This window comes from Lepisma saccharinum, chromosome 19, assembly GCF_977018435.1.
Source record: "Lepisma saccharinum chromosome 19, izLepSacc3.1, whole genome shotgun sequence".
Classification (NCBI taxonomy): domain Eukaryota; kingdom Metazoa; phylum Arthropoda; class Insecta; order Zygentoma; family Lepismatidae; genus Lepisma; species Lepisma saccharinum.
This window is the reverse complement of record NC_139247.1, coordinates 42353849-42379045: the sequence shown is the minus strand read 5'-3', so window position 1 is coordinate 42379045 and position 25197 is coordinate 42353849. Positions and strand designations below refer to the sequence as shown.

The 25197-nt window shown below is 37.5% G+C and overlaps 2 protein-coding genes across 5 annotated transcripts in view; one reads left to right on the top strand and one right to left on the bottom strand.

Annotated features, from left to right (window-relative positions):
* Positions 1-11318, bottom strand: part of Sec20 (vesicle transport protein Sec20) — a 29011-nt gene extending 17693 nt beyond the window's left edge. Inside the window, exons 1-3 of the mRNA XM_083140803.1 lie at positions 11000-11318; positions 2539-2723; positions 1014-1121 (exon numbers count right to left, since the gene is read on the bottom strand). Of these exons, the coding sequence (XP_082996929.1) occupies positions 1014-1121; positions 2539-2723; positions 11000-11149 (443 nt within the window). The 5' untranslated portion in view covers positions 11150-11318. The remainder of the gene's footprint in view (positions 1-1013; positions 1122-2538; positions 2724-10999) is intronic.
* A 242-nt stretch (positions 11319-11560) lies between these two features.
* Positions 11561-25197, top strand: part of Nup107 (nuclear pore complex protein Nup107) — a 57362-nt gene continuing 43725 nt past the window's right edge. The window contains exons 1-4 of one of the 4 annotated variants that reach the window (XM_083140811.1): positions 11561-11718; positions 16773-16975; positions 18706-18888; positions 21181-21350. In XM_083140811.1, the coding sequence (XP_082996937.1) occupies positions 16816-16975; positions 18706-18888; positions 21181-21350 (513 nt within the window). In that variant the 5' untranslated portion in view covers positions 11561-11718; positions 16773-16815. Of the gene's footprint in view, positions 11719-11786; positions 12008-16772; positions 16985-18705; positions 18889-21180; positions 21351-25197 lie in introns of those variants that run through there. The other 3 variants (XM_083140808.1, XM_083140810.1, XM_083140809.1) reach the window with 3 other exon arrangements.

The following is a 25197-nucleotide window of genomic DNA, read 5'->3' as shown; positions in this document are numbered from 1 at the left end:
ATATGTTAATGATCTCTTGACAGAAAAAGCATTGAATACTCACAACTACACTAATTTGTGTATGTTTTCAATATTATTCTTAGTACAGTATCAGGGTTCCTACACAAAATCATGCAATTTCTTCCAGGACATTTCCAGGACTTTTCAAGGATTTTCTACAATTGCTCCAGGACAAGTGTAGAAAGTAAGCATGGTAAAATACACATCATTACATATTTTCTTTTATTAAAAAAAAATAGTTCTAAATTTTTTTAATACAGGCTCCCAACTCCCCTACACCTGCTCCTTTCCACACCTTTCATTTCTTAGCATAATAAAGGTTATTTAATTTTTACAATAATACAGAAAAAATACAAAGGTAGAAAAAGTAAACACAAGTGTATATATAAGTTTATAAAAAAATTACCATCTTGTATTACAAGTAAACAAGAATAATATCCTTGGAAAACTTGGAATATTTAGGATAGCAAACCCTTTTTTTTAACCATTATTATTATCATCATATTTTCTACCTCTGAGCGATACAAAATAATACAAAAGCACAGGGCATTATACTTCAATCACAAAACTATGACTACAGTACACAGCAACGTGACATAAGTAAATAAACCACTGTCGTGGCACTGGCCTGTTTTAAATGAAAACGTATTGTAATTCATACAAATAAAATGGGGCAAAGGAATTTCCAGGAAAAATATCCAAAATTCCAGGTAAAGCTTGGAAAAATGTGAAATTTCATAACATTTTCATGCCTGGAAGGAATATTGTAAAATTCCAGGTTTTCCAGGATGCGTAGGAACCCTGAGTATACTTGAAATTAAAAATAATTGCTTATCTTTTGTTTGTTGTAACAAAAACTCTCCCCCCTGGAAATTTTTGAGCCAAGATTGTTGGTGGGGGAAATCCCCCCCAGGATTTCACACCCTGAAGCTACCCCTTTGACACTGTTCGCAGAGATCATACAATTAATAAGGTACCAACAGCATATTACATTGTAAGTGTGTATTACATACCTCTGCTTCACCGAAGTCTCATTTCCTTCATCGTACAACATTTCCTTGTTACTTTTCTCAATTGATAACTGACACACTATGTTTGCCTTCCTGAAATTGGCTAAAGTGCTGCAAGAAAATGAGAAGTAAATGCAGATTTGAATTTGAATTTAAAATTTTGGGTGCGTCAGCACTAAGGCTATTTTGCACCCTTCACATTATACGGGGTCCAGCCCCTTATCGTTACACATAACAACTCTAACGTTGCATAAATAAAATCATAAAATATTCTGACTTTCATTAAAAGCTGAGGCTGTAAAGGAGCACTCAGCACAAATAAGGACAAAACACAAACAAAATTATACTGGCCATGGGGCCAGTCGCCAGAGCCTCGTTAGTCTGCAGTCCAGGGTGTACTATGTGGAAGTGAGGTTGACTATTGGGTGCACTACATGGAAGGAGCACCCCTTACACCCCTAAATGCAGATTTTTGTGTGAAATTGAGCAATTCACAGTTACATATTTTCAGTTATCAATGTTTAGCTCAGCTTTTGTCAGCAGAAAAATCAAAACAACGAGGACACATTTTTGAAATCTTCACATTTTTTTCACTAACTCCCGAAGTTAATTTATTTTTCATTTAACGCAAAACAATGCACCAACTACAATTATTCTATATCAAATTTAGCATTAGTTCTTGAGTCCAATTTATTGTACTAGGCTCTATACATAGTGCACCAGCCTTTGGTGGATTTGGAATCTATATTTTGTGTTATTGTGAGGGAATGTAATATATTAAGGCAAAAGTCAATAGTTTGTTTTAAATCTGTTTTATTCAGAAGACCAACTTACAAATTGAAATTACTGACATTATGACATGGCAATAAATATTTCAAATTTCCATTTGCATAACTTCGTAAAATTATTGCATGTTCCTTTACTTTAAAAAAAAAAATAGAATTGCTATTTTCTTTGAATGCGTATATCCAAATTTCCAGAAAAATAATTGGAACAGACAAATAATGTAACTAAACTAGACTTCAGTTGTGCTACAAAAATGACAGTATCCATATCGATGTTCGGGACTCTTGATTGATTTAGTTTATTTTACTTTGCATTTTGTGCCTCTTGGCTAATTTGCGAAGATGGGGATGAGGGATGAAATTGATGAATGCACATTCACAAACAACCAAGCCCAAGCAGGATTCAAACCCGGGACCCTTGGCGTCGCAGCTCGATGTGCTAACCACTCGGGCACAGGGTCTGGCTCTGGACTGTTGAATCACCAGGCATGTGTCCATATCAAGCATTTAACTCACAGTGTCGAAAATAAAGGGCAGTATGCACACTTGATTTTCTTTTTATTACAGAACATCCAAAATTGTAATTTACTCTGATAAGCTTACTTTTCATTTTTTCCACGCAAATTTTCTTTGCAATCAATTTCGCCACCTGTTTGGTGGCTTCTGCTGACAACGTGGTTCCTTCTTCTTCCGCTTGTACTGAATAAACATTTACTCTCCCACACATACATAAATTTACGTACCTTGTTAGTTGCTGTCGGTAACTTTCAACCTCCTGCATTAATTGTACTTTATCACTTTCCTTATCCTCCTCTTTGGCAATCTTCTCAAGATTTTCTATTTGTTTTCTTAAAATTCCTATTTTCTTTCGTACCTCACTGTTGAGGTCATGCAGCACCTCCTGAGGTCCTTGGCAAGCATGAATATCCTAAAAAGATTTTTTTTAAATAACTGAAATAGAATGTCACTATCATTTTATGAGAAAGAAATACATGTGTGTGTGACGCAAAACGGGCTTTCTACCTGGTGGTGATAAAATTTTCCACCATACTGGCAGCTTTTTTTTATGGTTGAGAATAAAAACTATTATTTGAATTGGTTATTATATAGATATGATTCTTTCATTTTCAGAAACAAAATGTGTAATAAATTACAAAAGTATGTATTGGTAATAAGTATTTCTTGTGAATAACTTAGTATGCATTATATACATAATATATATTCTCTCCTTTTGTCTATATGGTTTGTGTTCCTATAGGAATTTTGAGCTTCTGAACACATTTTACAAAAAAAAACTATCACTAACAATACATTTCAATTTTAATTTATCTTTTTTCCCCCGAGACCCTTGATCAAAGGATATGTAACATATATATGTTACATATGAAGATGTTACAATTTTTGCCTTCAATTACACAAATAGAACAAAAGGGAATGTATAATTTGATATCGCCATTTTGTATATATTGTGAACATCAATTGTACACCTATGTTAGTTTACAAAATTATAGTATGAAATTGACCACATATATAAAAACAATCCGTTACGTATGATGTTGCTATATGCTTCAGAAATTTAACAGTGATATGGAATAATGATTACAGCATACTGTGAGCAAACCTAGTATCTTATAATTATAGTTATCTACATTTGAAACTGCTTTATACGTAACTCAGTTCTGCGTAAATCTGTTTTGTATGTAAATTACTGTAGGTCCCAGCAAAATATAATTTATAAACATGTTAATTAAACCTTATATGTATGTAATGCATTCATACATAATTCGGTGTTGTACATTCTAATTTTCATAAAATACAGTTAATTTGTACATAACCAAGCTACAACAATATCATAGAAGTATACATTTCTTGTCATTACAAACACAAGGCCAGTTTAAAATACAAAAAACAGGATAGGCAGTCATGGTGGGGGTCAGTCTCGAGTTGCGAGAAACATAAGTACGGAGGACAGTGAGGGCAAGGAGAGGCATGAAATCACAGGAAAAAGATTTGCAACAGTAGATGGCGCAGTGGTAGTGTCGTCACCTTGTAATCGAGGGATCCCGGGTTTGATACCCAGTGGAGGCACGTAGTGGTTCGGATCTCCTTTTAAACTGTAGGTCCAGTCCCGATTAGCATAAAGGGTACTTAAAACACCAATTCAATGAAATGTTAAGAAGATGAGACTTTTTTTTTTTTGTATGTAACTGCAATACGAAAGTGAACATGTTAAAAGGATGCCGATAGCAGACGTTTGCTGTGTTCCACAATAAAAACAGAACAGCGGTTCCTTCAGTGTACGTTTTCAGTTGCTACTTGTTGCCCATGGAAAACAGAAAGAGGAAAAGTTACACACTTGACAAGAAAGTAAAATTTATGTGGAAAGTCGACAAATCCACAAAAAATTTAAGAATCAAACTCTTAGATTCGTTAATTTACCACTTTATGACAGGAATAACCTGTATTAGGTATATCTTGTTCCTGAAAACAGATACAATCAGAGTATTATTATCTGATTTGTAAGTAAATTACTTACAAATCAGAGTTATCATTATTAAAATACTATTTTCAGGAACAAGATATACCTAATACAGGTTATTCCTGTCATAAATTGGTAAATTAAATTGGTAAAATTTTACAATACCGGATACATCCGTAACTTCTATCCTACTTCTTATACTCACGAAATGCATAGTCCTGATGAAGTATCTGAGGTTAACATGTGGGGGTGCTGTGTTGAAATTGTTAATTGACGTGTAGAAGTTGTAAAATAAGCTTTTCAATTACCGCGATCGTTCTCCGTATACAAGCATGGGAACTATGTTTGTTGATATGAAGACGTGATGTTGTGAATCACCTTACGTAGGGAGTGTTCACTTGTTCAGTAATCTGTGTGGTGTGAGGAAGATGGCATCTTTGAAGGTAAGAAGTAAAGTCCTTTCGTTCGTAAGTTTTGCTTTGAAAAAAGCTATTTTTAGTCACTTTCAGTTTGGTACATATTAATAACATGGGGCATTCGTTCATATTTCACATACTCATTTATTTAGGACACTTGATCACAATTGTGTAGTTAAAATTTTTCGCTCAAGTGCTACGAAACCAACATTTTTTGATGGTGCCTGGTCGCAATTAGCCTTAAACCCCTAGAACAATGCACCGGTAGCCCCATGAACCATGCATGCGTAGCCCCACAAACCATTCACCCATAGCCCCACAAACCATTTATGGTAAGGTTAGGTTAGGCAAACATAGTTAAAATTTGAGGTCGTAGTAATATCAGGAATATATATTTCATTTTTTAAGTATTGGAAACGCAAAATCTTGCGGTAACTAACGAGTAATTGTGCATTGTCAGTTGCAATCACAGACCCCCATTTTTTTGCAAATTCGACATGTGAATGCCAACTTTTAACTGCAGATTCATGATTAGGAGCCCTAAATTATTGAGTATGCGAAATATGAACGAAATTGGGGAAGTGTCCGGAATTGTAAAATCGCTCCATTAAATTAAATACACATAATTTTCTCTTCAGTTTGACATACGTATAATTCAGGTTTAACAGTATTGACACTATGTAGTGCTTTGTACATTTCCAATTCTGACTTTAATTAGTTCAATGTCCTTCAAGTTTTGTGTAGTCTATGATAAAATTTTGCTACTGCCTGGGTAGCTATCTGTTCATAAGTTGTAGTCTGTGTGATATTACATGGTTATGTTTATGCCCCGTGTTATGGGAATATGCCACTTTGGTTTTCAATGTATTGGTGGATTTTAGACTTTGTACAATGGTTTTCAATATATATATATATATATATACACACACACCTAGTCCTACCATAAGTACTGTCGCCCGACCCTGTGGCCGAGTGGTTAGCACATCGCGCTGCGACGCCAAGGGTCCCGGGTTCAAATCCCGGTCGGGCTTGGTTGTTTGTGAATGTCCATTCATCAATTTCATCATTTCATCACTCATCCCCATCTTCGCAAATTAGCCAAGAGGCACAAAACGCGAAGTAAAATAAACTAAAATCAAATCAAATCATAAGTACTGTCACAACTTTTGAGGGTGGCTATACCTCCGAACGTAAAAGCATGCACATGCCGGAGCTGTGATGTGAAACGTGAGTCATTGCTGGTTGAGCTGCAGAAGTGAAAAGTCGTGTATTTGAAGTGTTCAAGATGGAACGGTGCGAGTACGAGAATCGTGTGGCTGTTATAGCTCTGCATAAGGTAGGCAAATCTACAGGGGAGACTTTCAAACTTCTGCAGAAGCTGAAAATTAATAAGAGATTCGTGTACCACACAATCCAGCGCTTCATTGAGACTGGGGCTGTGAAAGATCGCCCGAGGCAAGGCAGACCGTGCACAGTACGGACTCCAGAATTGGTAAAAGCAGTGGCAGTTGAACATTGTTATACATGTGACACACACTATCATACCACCATGTTAGCTGCAACACTTAAAATTATAGTGTAGGTCCACAACCAGGTAGGATTGTTCCTACTACAGACACCTTTACAGAAACTAATATCAGGAGTACCTTATGGCACTGCAGTAATGATGTTGCCTCATAAATGAGATGTCCCTGGTCCAATTACCACAGGACATACACTACACAGTGACATCCTAGTGTCGATTATTCTATCTGAGCATACAATGGACTTAAAAATTTTGAATATTTATTATAGTATTGTATGTACTTTTCCTTTTGGTAAGATTTTACAATACCGGACGCTTCTGTAATTTCTATCCTACTTCTTATACTCACAAAATACGTAGTCCTGATGAAGTATCCGAGGTTAACATCTGGGGGTGATGTGTAGAAATTGTTAATTGGGCCCAAGTTCCTTTTGTTTTATTGTGATTTTATCATGCTACAAATGCAATTTTTACATGGTTCGATTTCAATGTACGTTTGTTACCACATACTGCTGAGTTTTAGCGATTACCTAAGGTTTTGTTCAATATGTGCTTTCGTGGTTAGGTTAGGCAGCTTAAGTTTGGTTCCCTTAGCATTAAAATAAAGTCCCTAAAGGTAAAGTTTTAATCTCCGAGAAACTTATTTCTTCAAATTTACAGGAGAAAGTACTTACCGAACTGACTTTCCGTAGACTATTCAAAGGTCGTGGAAGTGTTTTTCCCCATAGTTTAATTTATTTGGCTGGAAAATCATGTATTTTTCAAGATTAATGTCTCTCCGATGCACAAAAGTTGTTGCGTCTATGTCCTTCTACTATGTGAACCAAATGTTGTGCACGCTTGATGACGTAACATCCGAGCAGTGTTTCTAACCACGCGGTTTTGTAACTGTGTAAACGTTGCAGAATTTTCTTGAATTTTTCTGATGTTGAATAACAATTTTAACTATGTTTGCCTAACCTAACCTTGCCGTGCATGGTGTGTGGGGCTATGTGCATGGTTCGCAGGGCTATTTATGAATGGTGTGTGGGGCTATCTGTGCATGTTTTGTGGGGTTTTCGAACCTGAAATAAATATAAAAAATCAGTAACACGAAAGTAGGTATTTTTCGATGAAGAAGGTTGCAACACTGCATAAGCACTGATCATCAACAATGCTACTCAAGATTTCTCCACCATATTGTGTGTAACGCAAGCAAAAACGAACAAACAAGAATTACTCAATATGGCGAAAATTGAGATTTTTTTGCGCGAAAAAAGCCAAATGCCACCTTCACGAATCCTCAGCAATGCAGAATATGTAAGTACCAATGTGAAAAATAAGAAAATAAATGGATTTGAGACGTTTCTCGGAGATAAAACGGTAATGTAAGATTTTGTTAATGTATGTGCTCACACTTGGCCAGCAAACAATTCCCTGATATCCCCACGAACCATTCCAGATAAGGTTAGGTTAGGTTTGCAAGCATAGTTAAAATTCAGTTTGTAAAACAAATCACATGCATTTCGAGAAACAAACTTTTTTCTGCTTATTTCCCATTTTCAAAATGCGACCCCCACATTTTAACTTCAGATTCGCGATTATGAGGCCTCAATTAATGATTGTGCCAAATATGAAAGAAATCGGAGAGGCGACCGGTATTGTAAAATCACTCCCTCCTTTTATCCTAATATTTCTTTTCTACCATCAGTTTTACTGTAGACCTAATTTCAACTGTATGATTGATGGTGACTAGAATTTTTTTAAAAATGTTCTTATTGGTTTTCAAAATATTACAACCATTTCCTGATATTCATGAGTACTGGTTCCAGAAATGAAAAGGTAATTGCATTTAGATAAGAATGGACGGTGATAAGATGAAAGGACAATTACAAACACACACAGACAGTACACAACACAAATCCTACAAGGGATTATATTGGCTGACAGTCCAGACGCCAGAGCCTCGCTAGTCTGCGAAATGAAGTCCAGGGAGTATGTTGGTTGGTTGATTGGTTGATTTAGTGTTTTAAGTCCACTTTATGCACAATAAGGCTAATCGGGACTGGACCTACAGTTTAAAGTGGGATCCGAACCACTATGAGCCTCAACCAGGTATCGAACCCGGGACTCCTTGATCACAAGGGGACGACGCTACCACTGCGCCAACGAGGTCTCCCAGGGAGTACGTAAGGTTGATATCTGGGTGTCTTCTATCCTGAAAGCATTCTGTGTTCCATTTATTTATTCTATTTATTTCTCTTTCTTCCGTTGACCCTTTGTGAGAGAGCATGGAAAGTGTCATATTACATCTTGTTACAAAGTATTAATCTGTATCCCTTACAGGTTTATGTAATCTCGTCCATTTACATTTACATAGATAATGCTATAGCTACAGCTATGGACAATAATTAGGGATTTGCAGCATTACAATATGTTATGGGTTCTGCATTTTCCCTTCACACTATGATATACAACAAGTTTTTATGATTTGATTGAAATTCAAGTAGATATAATGTATGTATATAAGTCCATAACCGGATACATTTGACTACCATATTACATTTAAAAATTACACCTGCTTTTTCACTTGTTTCTTAAGTGATTAAACTAAAAGTGTAAGAAAAGAGAATTTGGCTATGCACAGGGCAGTGGCGTACGCAAGGGGGAGGTTACCGGGTTTAAACCCCCCCCCCCTTTGAGCTTTTGAAATATTATGGAAAATGCTGTAGAAAAAAATTAAAGTGGCTAATTTATCACAGTCAAAGATCTGCGACAGTAATAATAATAATAATATTCATAATTTGAATTATTATTCCCTTGCAGCATGAAGAAAAACACAACATTCCAAACACAATCTAAGCGGCCGCAAAGTTCAATTTTGCAATTTTTTTGCAAAAAGTCGCGCAGTGACTCTTGCGAGAATTGTGAAAATTCCTTGCTTCGTCGCAGTGTGCCGACTTTATTGCAAACGTTCTTCCCGGTACTGATTTCACATCCCCTTGTGAACTCTCAAGTGATACTGAGTCTACATCCACATCATTAAATAATGTTGAAGAAGTGCTTTGTGAATCACCTAGAAGTGATAAATGTGTTGGAATGTCTATAAATTTACTTTTGAACGAAAACATAGACTCAGTGGAATTTAGCAACATGTATTCTCGCGCTTCATCATCATCCTGGGTGAGTTCCATAGGTAAAGGTAATGTAAATTTCCCCGTGCTATATAGCACCGTGCCATTAAGGCACACGTAGTGGTGTGGAGGCCCCACACATTCTCGATCTCGGCTATTTTGAAGGTGATGTGATCAGCACCATGCTCCGGCAGCCTTTATCCCCCAGGGTTGCTCTCAGGTACCCATTGATATGAGGCTGGGTGCGGAGACAAGGTTGGATAAATTCCAACCAATTCCGGGAATCGAACCCGGATCTCCCACGAGGTTGTCAGACTAGACCACCGCGGCTCCTTGAATGAGTTTCATAGTTTGATTATTTCAATAAATTTAAAATATTTGCTTGTTTTTATGGATTTTCTTCACACTTAAAATGTCTCAGCTATCATATACAAATAACCGTTGATTAGACAATTATTTCGTAACAAAGAAACCAAAAAATGTAATTTTGTTCTATTGCTTTCATAAATATATTTATGTAGATCTCTACTATTTAATAATAGTAGTGATATAAGTAGTAACAGCAGCTCCATTAGTAGTAATTATTAGTATTAATTAAACTAATTAAATAATTATAAGTATTATTAATTAATTAAATATGATTATTATTAATTAATTCAAGTATAATAAAACAATGGTAATGTGCATTTGTAGAAAATTTTCGAAATAACACCCCCCTTGATGAAATCCTGCGTACGCTACTGGCACAGGGTACCAGTTTCACAGATTGGAGACACATTAATATCGCATATTTGTGTTTCGCATGGTATTGTGGAACATAGTTCAAGGTGCCACTATGCTTTTTACATGAAAACAAACGCAATTTTTCACATTCTGTGTGCTTCTTTATTCCCTTTATTCCTTTCTTCGCTTCCGGAACACGCAATATGACGGCCACAACTTGACTCACGTTGTGGGTATGCAGTGTTTCAATCTTCTTCACCCAAAAATACCTAACATCGTGTTTTTATGTGGAAATTATACATTATGCACGGGTAGCTGACAGATAGCCCCACGAACCATTAACGGATAGCCCCACGAACGATTCATGGATAGCTCCAAGAACCATTATGCACTGTAGCTGACCGATAGTCCCATGAACCATTCACGGATAGCTGCACGAACCATTTCCGATAAGGTTAGGTTAGGTTTGGTTACGTTAGGCAAGCATAGTAAAAAAAAAGGGGGGGTTGAAACACTTACAGGGGCTTACGTCATCAAACGTACGCGGCATCCGGTTGCCGTGGGGCAAGCAAATGAAAGCAATGGCAATTGTGCGTCCGTGAGATATTTATCTTGAAAAATACATGATTTCCCGGTCAAATATATTCCACGATGAAAGAAAATACCTCGACGAACGTTGTAAACCTTGGAGAAACTCATTTCCGTAAGTAGTTTCTTGTGAAAAATTGAAGAAATGTGTCTCCGATGTATGAAACTGTTACCGTATAGGGCTCTATTTGTGAGGTAGTTTTTGATTGCCTTCATTTTCCTATTTTGGGGAGTTATGGATTTAATGTCATTTGGCAGTTTATTATAGAAAGTTATTCCAGCATTTACAGGTGATATATTTGATGTCTTAAATCTACATCGCATCATATAATAGTATTTGGATATGGAAGGTGGCCTTACCTGTATTAATGCCTTGATCTGAAGATCATTATTAATGACTTCTTGACGAATGATATCCAGATACAACTTTTCGTTGTGCTTATTTTGTAACATTTCGACCTCGCAACACCCAATCAACAACTTCAGTGGCTGAACTGTAGAACGTGGCATAAGCAAATTGAAAAACAGTAGAAACGATTGATCTAAATTTAACTATCTAGACATCACGGTATACTGTTTCTTTTTACGTGACTTTACAGAAAAGTCGAAGGCAATAATATCATTGTAAAACAAATCAAACAGCTGACCGATTTTCTGCTGCTGTCCTTCCCTCTTTAATTCAGGGATACCAGCTAAAAAATTGATCATATGCCAAGAAAAGTCTCCGGACATCCTGAATGCTACTTCCAAATTTCTTTTAGACGATTATGACCAACGTATTCATTAAAAGCTTCGATTAAATATTTTTTTATGTCTAACAAAACGATTTTTCAGGGAATTGAATACACCTTCCTTAGGAAAAAAATATTCCGGAAAGGCACAATGCAAAGTATTTTTTAGTAATTACTATCACCATTGTATGACCGGCACGGCGCGGCGCGTTCTTGTGATGCCTGTGTAATGTTTTTCGTTGTACCTTGAATTATGTGAATGTTTCGGTGTGTTTTACTGTTAATTCTATTGTACATACTAAATAAGTCTGTGGAGATAAACTGAGTCATCTGTTCCTTCTATGTAAGGTAAAAGGTTCTATTTCCAAACGAACAAAGTTTGTTCCGGTGGTTCAGTATCCCATGCAGTATTTGACAAAGCAGCCGTGTCTCTTGCTCTCAGTGGAGTGTTTTAGGTTTTAGTTATTCTGCAAGGTTGTAAGTTCTTTACTCTATTCTCTATTTGACCTCTGGTGGTACAACAGGAGGTTGGTAGCATGCTAACATCCGTTCATCCTCGATTTGCGTGAAATCCTTCACATTTCCCAGTAAGGAAAGAGTGCCTGAAACAAACTTAACGGCAAACAGTTAAGAAGATGTAAGCATGGGATTGTACAAAGAATGGTAACATTATCCATATGTATAAAGTAGAAAACATGTTTTTAGTGATAACGTATAGCATTTGTACCCTTAGCAGTTGACGTTACATTAAATGTTATGTATCCCCGAAACGTCTGAACTTCCTTTATTTTCTTCTTTTTCACATTGCTACTTACGTATTCTGCATTCCTAAGGATTCTTGAAGGTGCCATTTCGTTTTTGTTTTTTTCACGGAAATAATCTATATTTTCGATTCCCTTCAGTAACACGCTAAATGGCGGTCACAGTTCCACTACCGTAGTCGGCATGCAGTGTTTCCACCCCACTCCACCAAAAAATACCTACGTAGCCCCACAAACCATTTCCGATAAGGTTAGGTAGGGTCACGTATAGGTTACAATAGTTAAAAATTGGTTTCGAAAAAAATATGCGTAGCCCCACACACCATTCTCGCAAAGCCCCACGAACCATTGACACACAGGCCCACAAACCATTTGCGGAAACGTACCTTCTTCAGTTACAAAAACACATGTTTGGAAACACTAACCGGGATTGACTGGGATTACATCATCACACACAGGCTACATCCACCTGGAAGTATATGGATGCAAAGGCTTTTATGCATCGGTCACACATTTATATAGAAAAATAGATGATTTACCAGCAAAATTGAATGAACGATGCGAGAAAACACTTCCCCGAACTTCCACAATTCCAATGAAACTGTATTCGGTAAGTATTTTCTCCTGTAAATTTGAAGAAATGCGTTTCGGGGATACTTAAATTTTACCTGAACATGCAAAATGGCAGGCAAATCTTGGCTAGCATTGTGTTTCAAACGGCAAAGCAGTGTTTCAACCTTCCTAACAGAAAAATTCCTGCATAGCCCCAAAAACCATTCGGGATAGTATGACCATCCACGAATAGCTCCCAAAATCATTCTGGATCGTATAACAATCCACGAATAGCCCCAAAAACCATTGACGATAGCCCCACACACCATCACGGTAAGGTTAGGTTGCTTTAGGTTGGGCAATATAATAAAAAAAAACTGTGTTTGGAATCACTTACCGGGGATTACATCATCAGATGCTTGGAACATCTGGATCAAGTACATGGATAGAAATGCAAGCAACAGCTTTTGTGCATGGGACGGACATTATTAGAGAAAAATACATGAATTAGCGGCTAAATACATTGAAAAATGAGAGAAAACACTTCTATGACCTTCCGAAATTTCACAGAAACTCGATTCCATAAGTACTTTCTCCTGTAAATTTGAAGAAATCTGATTCCCGGCTTTGACAATTTTACCGAATTGTTAAACATTTTGGTTGCAATCCCTTCATTGTTGACCAGTGGCGCAACCACAGGGAGGGGCAGGGGGCCATTGCCCCCCTAACCTTGGACTGAAATGAGTTCTAGGGGGCAAGCATTGATGGCCAAGTGTACCTGCAGGGTGCAATTACCGCCCACAACTTCAAATTTTATGCAAATAAAAATACTTTTCGTAAAATTTTCTTCCTCGCTTCGCTTGCAATGCCTGCTTTTCTTAGTCTTATCAATTCAGAACTGTAGCTAGGGAGAGGTGGGAGTCAACCCTGGGTGCCAAACGATCTACATGAAAATGTTGTAAAATTCATTGATTGATTTTTTGTTTTTAAGTTCTCTTTACGCACAGAAAGGTTAATCAGGACTGTACCTACAGTTTGAAGTGGGATCTGAACCACTGTTTCATGTGCCTTCACTAGGTATCAGAATCTGTGACCCATTGATCACAAGGCTATGATGTTACCACTACACCATCGTGGAAGCACAAAAGGTGTAAAAGAGAGAGTGCGTTGGCGTCCCGTGAAACTACTTGCGCCCTATTAAATCAGTATTGATTAAAGCCTGCAAAGAAATTTATTTCTCTCTTCGCTTGCAATATTTCATTGTTCTTTATAATGTATTGTAAATTTCCAGACAGAGAAATAACACTTGTCTTAATTGATTTTGTTTTAATTGCATGAACAATTGTTTTGAGGAAAGGGAGCAAGCACAATTTGTGTAATTTTTGCTTTTGGTTTATTGTGAGATGGATGAATTGGTTGTGTAATGTATTTAAATAATATATGTTGTATATACGAGGGTCACTATTTATATTTTGAGCCTTGGCAACACTGATTGAAGTTAGGCGCGATTTGATGTTTGCATGGAATCGTCTGGCATTAATGACCATAACGTACTTCAAATGTTTTGTCAATAGCTTCATTTGTGTTGTTTATGTTGCCTTGGAGATAACAATAAAATGGAATTAACTCGTGAACATTTTCGTGCGATGATTTTTTACGATTTTCGACGTGGATTATCAAGACAAGAGTGCATCGATCAACTTACTTCCACATTTGGCGATGAAGCCCCATCCTTTGCCACTGTGAAACGCTGGTATAACGAATTTAATCGTGGCTGCCATTCGCTCACCGACGAGATTCGCGAAGGTCGTCCAAAATCAGTTGTTGTTCAAGAAAACATTGATGCTGTGCAAAACCTAATACTGCAAGATCGTCATGTGACATACTGTGAGATTGAGAGGCAACCATTGCATTAGTTCCACCAGCATATATAAAACATTACATGATCATTTAGCTGTGAGAAAGGTATGTTCTCATTGGATCCCACACAATTTGACAAAAACTCAAAAAGACGCTCGCGTCAATTGGTGCAAACAAATGCTCAATAAATACAATCGTGGTGCTTCAAAAGACGTATATAAGATTGTAACAGGTGACGAATCATGGATATATACATATGAGCAGGAATGTAAACAGCAGTCGACTGTATGGGTGTTTCAAGATGAACCCAATCCAACAAAAGTTGTTCGCGCTCGAAGCACATGGAAACAAATGGTCGCCTGTTTTTTCGGGAAAACTGGTCATGTGGCAACTGTGCCTTTAGAGGAACGTAGAACGGTCAACTCTGAATGGTACACAACAATTTGTTTGCCAGAGGTCTTTGGTCAAATACGGAAAACAAACAAACGCCGTCGGATCATTCTTCATCAAGACAATGCCAGCTGTCACACATCTCGTCTAACAACCGACTTTATGAACAGTCAAAAAATCGAATTGATGGGTCATCCGCTGTACATTCCTGATTTGGCACCCAATGACTACTTCTTGTTCCCGAATGTCAAGAATAAATTGCGTGGACAACTATTTTCGTCGGCGGAAGATGCCGTTGGTGCGTTCAAAAACCATATTATGGAGGTGTCTCAAGAAGATTGGAAAAACTGCTTTGACAAATGGTTCAAACGAATGCAAAAGTGTATTGACCATAAAGGAGAATACTTCGAAAAACAATAAAGCAGTTTTCAATGCCAAATTCCTGTTTTTTCATTGTTAGGCTCAAGATATAAATAGTGACCCTCGTAATATGTATTAAATAAACTTTGAATACGTACACAATTTAGTGTCTATGTCGCTCCATGTTGCTAATATGTGAAACAGATATCGTGCATGAACGTTATGCATGTTCATGTCAAAAATATTATATTTGGAATGCATTTATCAAGCATTTTCTGTTTTTCAAAAATAGTTTGTGTGCTTCATTTCCATTATTAATGTGAAATTGAACGTGTTGAAAAAATAATTCAAATAGTTTTTTCGAACACAAATGCTTTAGCACCAACTTCTACCACCTTTTTGCATAAGTTATGAGGGTAATAACATCTTTGATACTACTACTACTAATAATAATAATAATGTTGGTCCCTTGGTTCGAATCACGGCTTGGGCATGGATGTTTGTGAGTGTCCATTCATCAATTTCATAATATCATCACTCATCTTTGCAAATTAGCCAAGAGTAGCACAAGAAGCAATGTAAAATAAAGCAAATCAATAATAATATTAACATTATTATTATTAGCATTATTATTATTGGTACGTTTGCCCCCATCCCCCATCAAAGATTCATGGTTGTGCCTCTGTTGTTGACATGGCTGTTCTTCATCATATGAATTAGTAGTTACATGGCAAGATTCATATGCTAAAAAGACATAATGGACAGAGAAAAGTGATCAAAGAAATTATTTTTCAGTCAGGTTTTTCAGAGTTGGATAACAGGTTACAAATAGCATAAGGCTTTGATACAGTATGTGCCCATTTGTAGCTTGTACTGATATACATTTTACTTGAGGAATACCTCGATAAAGCTTCTGGAAAATTACGTCATGGATCTACAAGTTACTTGGAAATTGTCAATGGTTTCATTTCAATAATTTCATTGAAAATGTACGAATTAATGTCATTTCAACACACTGAATTGTATTTGTTACTTGTAAAGTTCAACGGAAATTTTAAATAATCAGGGCTTAACCCTGAATGTTTGCCATAGAATAGTTAATTCAATTCATTATTCAGTTAATATGCCACTGTGTATCTTATATATGTCACTGATTTAAAATAATTTTTGTAAAGTTGCTGGCAAGAGCTGACCGCATTTGATTAGGGTTTCAAGTATCCCCATGATAATGACTAAATTGGCCATTTGGTTTTAGTGCATTCTTCTTATTGTAATTGGAGAGAAGCTGCATATCAGGAGCAAGAAAAGAGGTTATGTTCTTATGATGAGTCATGCTTCACATTCGAAGAGTGTAAGAGTGTATACCTTTTCCGCTGTGGCAAATGATAAGAATCCATAGAAGTGTGAGTGACACGGCTGTTTGGCGTGTTTGCTCTTTTAAATTAATGGTAATATGTTTCTATTTTATGTTTATTCCAGTCTTTGATAGCAGACATAAAATGTACAAGTAGAGAGATGCAAGATGAATAGCCAAGAACTTGCAAAGAAAAGCACGTCAGGTGCTCAGATGCCTTCCGAGGAGAACATCAATAGATCTTTGCAGCTCCTGGATGAGATAATTGCAGCACCAAAGACTTCTGTGTTCAGGATTTCTTCAACACCTCGAAGAAGTTATTTGTATAGTAAGAAAGGTACTTGCACTTACTTTTGAAATGCCCTCCCAAGCTGTTATCCCTGACATGATGATATTCCCAGTAGAACCAACTTTTGGGAAACATTGAACTTCAAGATTTGTGTTATAATTTTATGCAGTAATAGATAGGTTGGCAATTTGCCCTAAGATGCTTTTTTTCCTTTGGCCAGAAAATATAACTTGCATTTAAATGCCCTTTCAGACCATACATGAATTTTATAGCGACTGTTATTGCCTGTTTTGAAGATACCTGTGTTTTCATTGCCTAATCCAGGAAAATTATGAAAAATCTGTCGACGGTCATAACTTTTAGTGCTCATTTTGTATTTTTCAGTGCATTTTTGCCTGCCTAGATCCTCATCCTAGTTATAAGTCCTTATGATCTCTTACTTTGCTGTGACCACAGATGGTGTGAATAATCTAGGACACAGAAAAGTATCATATTGGAGATGTAACATATTATTTTGAATTATAACACCATTAAGCCTTGTTTGCATGATATGAAAAACTAAATATGCTGACCAAGGCAGAAATAAATTTTATTATAAAACAAACTAAACGTAACGTTTCAACCTTCTAGCAAGGTCTTCTTCAGACTATGTACCAAGTACAAATGTAACAAGGTACAAAACAGGACAATATATATACACACAAAAATAACTCCTCTCCAGACTATTAGAAAGTTGTTCTGGGACATTCTAGCAGGTGGCTTTCTATTGTTAACTGTACTTTCACCAGAAAGGCTAAACATTTTCTTTCATCTGGAATGTGGTTGGACCCTTAATCTCACGCTCTTTTTCCTTCATTCTTCTTCCTTCTTCTCTCCTCTTTCTCTCTTGTCCTTTCCACTCTTTCTAACACCTTCTTCCAGTCTTTGTTTAACTTCAGTCCCCCATTCCAGTTCATTGTGTCTTCTTCACCTTTCTTCTATATTTCTTGGCCTATTTCGCATAGTCAATAATTTAGGACACTTGATCACGATTGTGTAGTTAAAATTGTTCGCTCAAGTGCTACGAAATTGACATGTTTAACATGTTTTTACGGTGTCCCACAAACAATTCACGCATAACCCCAAAAACCATTCACGGTTAGGTTAGGTTAGGCAAACAGTTAAAATTTCATTCTAAAACATAAAATATTGAAACAACCATGGTTTTTCGTGGAGTAATCCAGGGTTTCTGTTCCGATCATGGACCACTCAATTTTGCTTATTTTGCAATTTCTGCACGTCACCCCAAATTTTAACTTCAAATTCATGATTAGGAGGCCTCAATTAGTGAGTGTGCAAAATATTACAAAAATCGGGGAGGAATCCGGTATTGTAAATTCTCTCCTATTCTGATAACTACATAAGAACATGCTATTGGAATGCTTATTGTGTAATAAGCATAGTTTTTAAATCAAATTTAGGATTTTATTTGCTATTTTATGTCACTTTCGTTCCCAAAATGTGCCCAGGTTTTGTACCGAAATCTTAATATTTTATTCACCATAAATTTGTTCCCCTAATAATAAGAACAATAGAAATTATCTTGGTAGAACAGTACCTAAACTTATTGATTATAAGATTGTATAGTCATGGACACTTCATTGTTGTTACCTTACATTGACAGTCAATAGGGTTGTTCCAAACCAGAAGCATCTGTGACTGTACACAGTTTTTAATTTATTACCATTGCCTTTTTGTAATGTATAATATTTTGTTTATCTTTACTGTAGATGACAGCACATTTGCTGATTTCTCACCACTTAAATCAGCAGAAAAGAAGAAATATGGTGCAGATTATAGGAGCTCAATTCTTCCTGATATGTCACTCACCATCAATTATGGCGAATATAGTCATGTGTTGGATGAATCTACAACACCTGCCTTGCCACCAGATGAAGAATCATGGAAAATGGGTAAGCCTTCGCCTCTGGTAAAGTTAAACTTGATAAAAGTTGGAACATGCCTTATTTTAGTTTTCTAATTTTTAAATCCTTCCTGTGATATTTGTAACCCCTTTTAACTTAAAGTAACATCTTCCTATGAAGTATTTTATTGTGTAGTGGTAATGTAATCACTTCTTAATTAAGAGGTCCTGGAGTGGAGGCACATAGTGGTTCATATCCCTCTTTAAACTGTAACTCTGGTCCTAATCAGCATATCTTTATGTTGGACTTACACACAAAATTTTGGCAATTGAGAAAGGATTTGGGTGAATCCAAAAATTTCCAAATCTAAAATAATGTACCGGGTGGTCATAATTAAAGTTCCCTTACTCAGAGCCCTCTGGAGACCATGGAGAAATTAATGTTTGTTGAAAAGGAAGTTAAAATTTTCACCACAAGTTAGAAATGTGGTGCTGAAATATCAACAACCAGATATCGAACATGCAAAACTTAATTTTTAGTTTGACAGTACAACAGTTTTCAATATGCATGCTGTCAATGTAAATTCCCATTTGAAAGACTAAGACGTAGGATTTTGTTCATTGTGCATCAGATTGTCAGTGCCACATTTTTACCTGGTGGTGGAAATTTGAACTTATTTCTTTTCATCAGCATTTATTTCGTTTTGAATGGGCTTGAGAGAGCTCTGAGTGGGGAAGTTTAATTATGACCACCTGGTACATATTAAGAGTTGTAATTAGGGAACAAATGATGACACAGGCCTCACCCACGGATGGCAATGATCAATGTATAAATATAAATATGGTTACACCCAGGAGCCAGGCTCAGATGGTGGTCTGAGACGAATCTCCCAACAGTTTTGGCAGATAAGGTATATGCTATGTGCCTTTTTGTTCATCCTTCAGGGGCTAGTTGCTGGCTTCTAGGACTGTTCACAAAGAGGGCGGAACTGATATATGTAGTTTTCAAGAAAAGGTACGTTAAATGTTGCCATGTAGTTATGGGATGATGCTTTCCAGCCATCTTCAATGGGTTTTCACTAGGGCTGAGCCGATACCAATGTATCGGTTGAATTTTCTTCGCTGATACTATCCGGTAACAAACATTTTGAGAGGCTAGAGCAGCCAAGAGAAACAACTCGTTTGTCAAGATTTGTCCTTTTCAAAGGTTCATTCACCCTTCATTGTGACTTAGGGTCCAACACAGGAAGTTCCATGTAGATTTCCGAGAAATCTGCTGTACCCTCCTGAGAAGCAGATGACAACATGCTGGACTACGGTGAAAGTGCTGCACCCAAATGTGACATTGAAGGCATGCAACTGCCTGGTGGTCAACACAATGTGGAGATAAAATAAACCATTCCCTGTCAATTCTTGCTCACAAACTTGTGGAAAAAGAATTTTGACATTTTCAAAACCAGCATTATCATCATGCTAGGCTCATTCTGGAGTTCTTGGGAAAGGGATGTATGTCGCTGTGGGAGGGAGGATTGTGAATTTTCTTCTTGTGATCTACCCTTCTGTGCAACTGCTGGCCGATACCGACACTGCTTCGACATATACAGAGATGGCCAAATGATCATTAAATATATATATTTGTATTTTTACTCAGTTTTCCCCCCTCTTCAGATTAATCCAAACAGCAAGAATGTTGTTTACATGAAATTGGGGAATATGAAAGGAAGCAGGGATACTTATAATAATCCACGGTTTGATCCCCGGCCTGTTCAAATCCGGGAACTTTTCTAACGATGGAAGAGGGCCCTGGTGCCCACCCAGCATTGAATGACATGGGTACCTGGGGGAAACCCTGGGTGGTAAAGGCGGTCAGGGGCATGATGCTGATCACATCACCCCCACTCATGACCGGATCAAGAAAGTGTGGGGCATTACCCCCACACCCCCTATACACCTTCATGGCGTGGTGCTAAATACAGGGGAGCACTTTACTTTTTCTTTTCTATTTTGGTGTAACTTCAACACTTTAAGAAGATTTGCAAAATTTCAAAAACTTATTTTATCATCCTCTATGGGTAGAAAGAAGTTCGCATAAAATGCCAAGACATTTTAAAGTGCTCTAATGCTACATGAGAATATTTTGGGAGTTAGTTAATATCATTAATAGAATGTTAGTGATGAATTTTATGACTCAGTAACTAGCCTTTGTTATTTTAAACTGGAATTATACAAGAATCAGGATATCAGTATCGGCTTAGCCCTAGTTACATCATTATTTTTATCCACCCTGATTCTCGGTCTATGGAGCCTGGAGATTTCATTACAGCTTCAATTTCTTTTGCAGCCTGCCACCAGTTGTATGAAGAATTCCTTGAAAGTTACCAGTCACGGACTGGAGAGTATCAGGTCTTTGATCAGATTGCAGAGTTTATTCAGAGTTGCTCGGATTCCTTACAGTCAGTGACGGAGATTAAGAAGAAAATTATTGCTTCACAAGCTCGTACATTAGCAAAGGTGAGCCCTTTCCTTGAAAATTCTTTAATTTGAAGTAGTTATATTATGAAGCAGAATATTTACCTTTTCCAATTTATATGAGTGTCCCGCACCATGGCCATGCAGTCTAAGGCACGAAGCTTCGGGTTTGGACTACAGGATGCACGCTGGTTTGAGTGCTCTGGGAGGAAGCATAGATTTCTCGCGTTCCCAGACCTATGTCTGGGAACGGAAGCCACCCACCATTGTGAGGAAATTGGTGAGTTACGAATGAGTAGTTATGGAGAACAACAACAACTGGGGTTTTGTCATTGTGACCACACGTCACCTCGTAACTGGTTGAATGATCGCATTTGGGAGTGAGGCCGGTAGTCAGCAGGTAGGCCCTGGTCCTCAAGGGCTCTTGCATCACAGCATATTATTATTTGTTGTTAATTTATATGATTCATCATCATCGTTCGCAGTTTCCTGCCTCTGGCAGGGTCGGCATAGAAGTCAAGCCTCTCCATTTTTTCCTGGTCTTCCACAACCCATCTCTTTCCACGGTATTCCAATCTTGTCCTCCTCCTAACACTCTCCGCTATCTGCTCTTTCCACCAACATCTTGGTCTCCCCCTTGGCCTTATTCCCACTCCTTGTGCATTGTAAGCTCTTACTGGTAGTCTTTCTGCATTTATCCTTTTCATGTGTCCGAACCATCTCATCTGTGCCTGATCTATCCTGTTCTGAAGCTTCACCACCTCCACTGTCTGTCGGATCTCCTCATTCCTTATTCTATCCCTTCCAGTATTCCCCAATATACTCCTTATAAATTTCATCACTGCATGCACCTTTCTTTTGTCTCTCTCTGCTCCGTATGTAATTATTGGCATATAGTGTGTGTTATATATTACCTTCTTGCGTTTCATAGGTATATTCCTGTTCCATATTAATCTTTGAATGCTTTGATATAGTCCACCACCAATTTGTTCTCTTCTGTTTACCTCTCTCAATTATGCTTCCTAGATATTTGAAGCTCTCCACTACCCTCAACTCTTCCATCCATCTTTATTCTTGGTTCATTTCTGGCTTTGTTTCTTGTTGTTATTAGCACCTCACTCTTTTGTGCACCAAATTTCATTCCTGCTCTTCTGATTTGCTCCTCCAACTATCAAGCTGTCTCTGTACTTCTTCCTCTTCTTCCCTGTTTCTTTTCATGATTAGTTGTCTAAAATACAGTGAGAAGGAATTAAATTATTATATTTGAAATTATTACAAGAAAACAGCATCAACCCTTAGTCCACCGCCGTTGCATATATGCAACAAAAGAAGTATGCCCATTGTAGCTGCTGTTGCAAATATGCAACAAACAGCTTTAGATACAATTATCGAGGGTTTGCCACACATATATTTGTATATTGAGGTTGAAACACTGACAGTTCATTCGGGAACATGTTTTGCAATCGTGTTTACGAAAATTCCAAAATTCCTCACCCCCCCTTTCTCAGAATATGTGACGTGTTTCCGCTCCTTAGTTGAGAGACACAATAAATGCTTGGTATTTACGATGCTGTTTTCCTCCAAGCTTCCAACGCTGTGATTTAGCACTGATAAGTCGCACATTCTTCTTCGTGTTTGAACCTGGTGATCCAGCTGAAGTAGTGGCTGGGGGGGGGGGGGGGTCAAAGAGAGGGGGAGATTGGATGAGGTTTTGCGGTGTCAGCTTCTGTCGCCTCTTTGTTAGAAATGCAATGAAGCTTGACAATAGCCAGAGGCCAGAAGCTTGAGTCTATCCAGAAGTATAGACAAAACAAACGATTGCAAAGGCTCCCTCCCCTCCTCTGTTAGGAAAGGCCTCGCATTAATCTGTTCTGAGCAGTTTTCTGATCAGTTCGTATCATATAACAGCTCATGGATCTCCATAATGCACATTCGTTTCCTTCCGGACATATTTCCACAAAGAGCCGAGTCAACAGGGAAGAAATAGATTCACAGTAGCCACACAAGATGCAGGTGCGAACGAAAAAAAAAACAAAAGTTCGGGTTTTCTGCCCAAAGTAGCTGAAGAAGAGAGGCCAAACTCCACATTTTTATGTTTTTTTATTAAAATTCGGGGGACGCAGCCCCTGCCCGTAACCCCCCCCCCCCCCCCCCGCAGTTGGGGCATCCAAATTTTCCATGGTTGCATGCACTGATGTTCTACCTGCAAAACAAAACTTATCTGAAGTAGATTGGTCCCATAGTGTCAGAGTTATAATAATTTTATGAATAATATGCAAATTGGCTAAAATTCGCTGTTTTGAGTTAGAAAACAGAGTTTTACGTTTTGCCTTATTATTCAAATTGTATTGCACCCACAAACATGAATCAAGTTTCTTTATGTTGCAGAATGTCCATTCTTTGAAGAAGAAAAAAAAAGCAAAAGTTCCGGTTTTCTCCCCAAAGTAGCTGGAGAAGAAGGGGCAAACTCCACATTTTTATGATTTTTTCATTGAAATTCCGGGGATGCAGCCCCCGTCCGTAACACCCCCTCCCCCTGCGGTTTTGGCATCCAAATTTTACATGGTTGCATGCACTGGTGTTCTACCTGCAAAACAAAAGTTATCCGAAGTAGATTGGTCCCATAGTGTCCGAGTTATAACAATTTTATGAATAATATGCAAATTGGCTAAAATTCGCTGTTTTGAGTAAAAAAACAGTTTTACGTTTTGCCTTATTATTCAAATTGTATTGCACCCACAAACATGAATCATGTACATTTTGGAAATCTGTGCGTTTACTCACTAAATATATTCTTTTACAGTAAAGAAAAAGGGTATAAAGAAAAAACTTACATGAGTGAGTATAATGGTTGCAGACGACGTTTCGCGAAGCTACGCTCGGCTTCCTCAGGTCTCTTTTCAGTACATAAGTACTTCGTCACATATGTAAAAACGTCGTCTGCAACCATTATACTCACTCATGTAAGTTTTTTTTTTGTACCCTTTTTCTTTACTGTAAAAGAAAACATGAATCAAGTTTCATTATGTTGCCGAAGGTCCATTCTTTGAAAAAAAAAGCAAAAGTTCAGGTTTTCTCCCCAAAGTAGCTGGAGTAGAGGGGGAAACTCCATATCTTTGTTTTTTTCATTGAAATTCGGGGGATGCAGCCCCCGCCCGTAACACCCCCCCCCCCCCCCCCCCCGCAGTTGGGGCATCCAAATTTTACATGGTTGCATGAACTGATATCCTACCTGCAAAACAAAAGTTATCCGAAGTAGATTGGTCCCATGGTGTCAGAGTTATAACAATGTTATGAATAATATGCGAGTTGGCTAAAATTCTCTGTTTTGAGTATAAAAAAAACCAGAGTTTTACGTTTTGCCTTATTATTCAAATTTTATTGCACCCACAAACATGAATCAAGTTTCATTCTGTTGCTGAAGGTCCATTCTTTGAAGAAAAAAAAAAAAAAGAAAAAGTTCCGGTTTTCTCCCCAAAGTATCTGGAGAAGAAGGGGCAAACTACATTTTTATGTTTTTTTCATTGAAATTCCGGGGATGCAACCCCCGCCCGTAACCCCCCACGGTTGGGGCATCCAAATTTTACATGGTTGCATGCACTGATGTTCTACCTGCAAGACAAAAGTTATGTGAAGTAGATTGGTCCCATAGTGCCAGAGTTATTACGATTTTTCTCCATTATGTATAGGAATTCAAATTTCACGCTCAAAGCCTCGCCTACACTGGGCTTCTTTCGTCAGACCACGCGGCGTACTAAGGGCCAATATCATGTATGTATCCTGTTTTGAAACTTGCCATAATGTACAAAAGAAATTGTGGCAAGAGGACTAATTGTCGCTGAGAAAAGTTCATTTTTATTTTGTTTTATTTTATTTATTTATTTTTGGA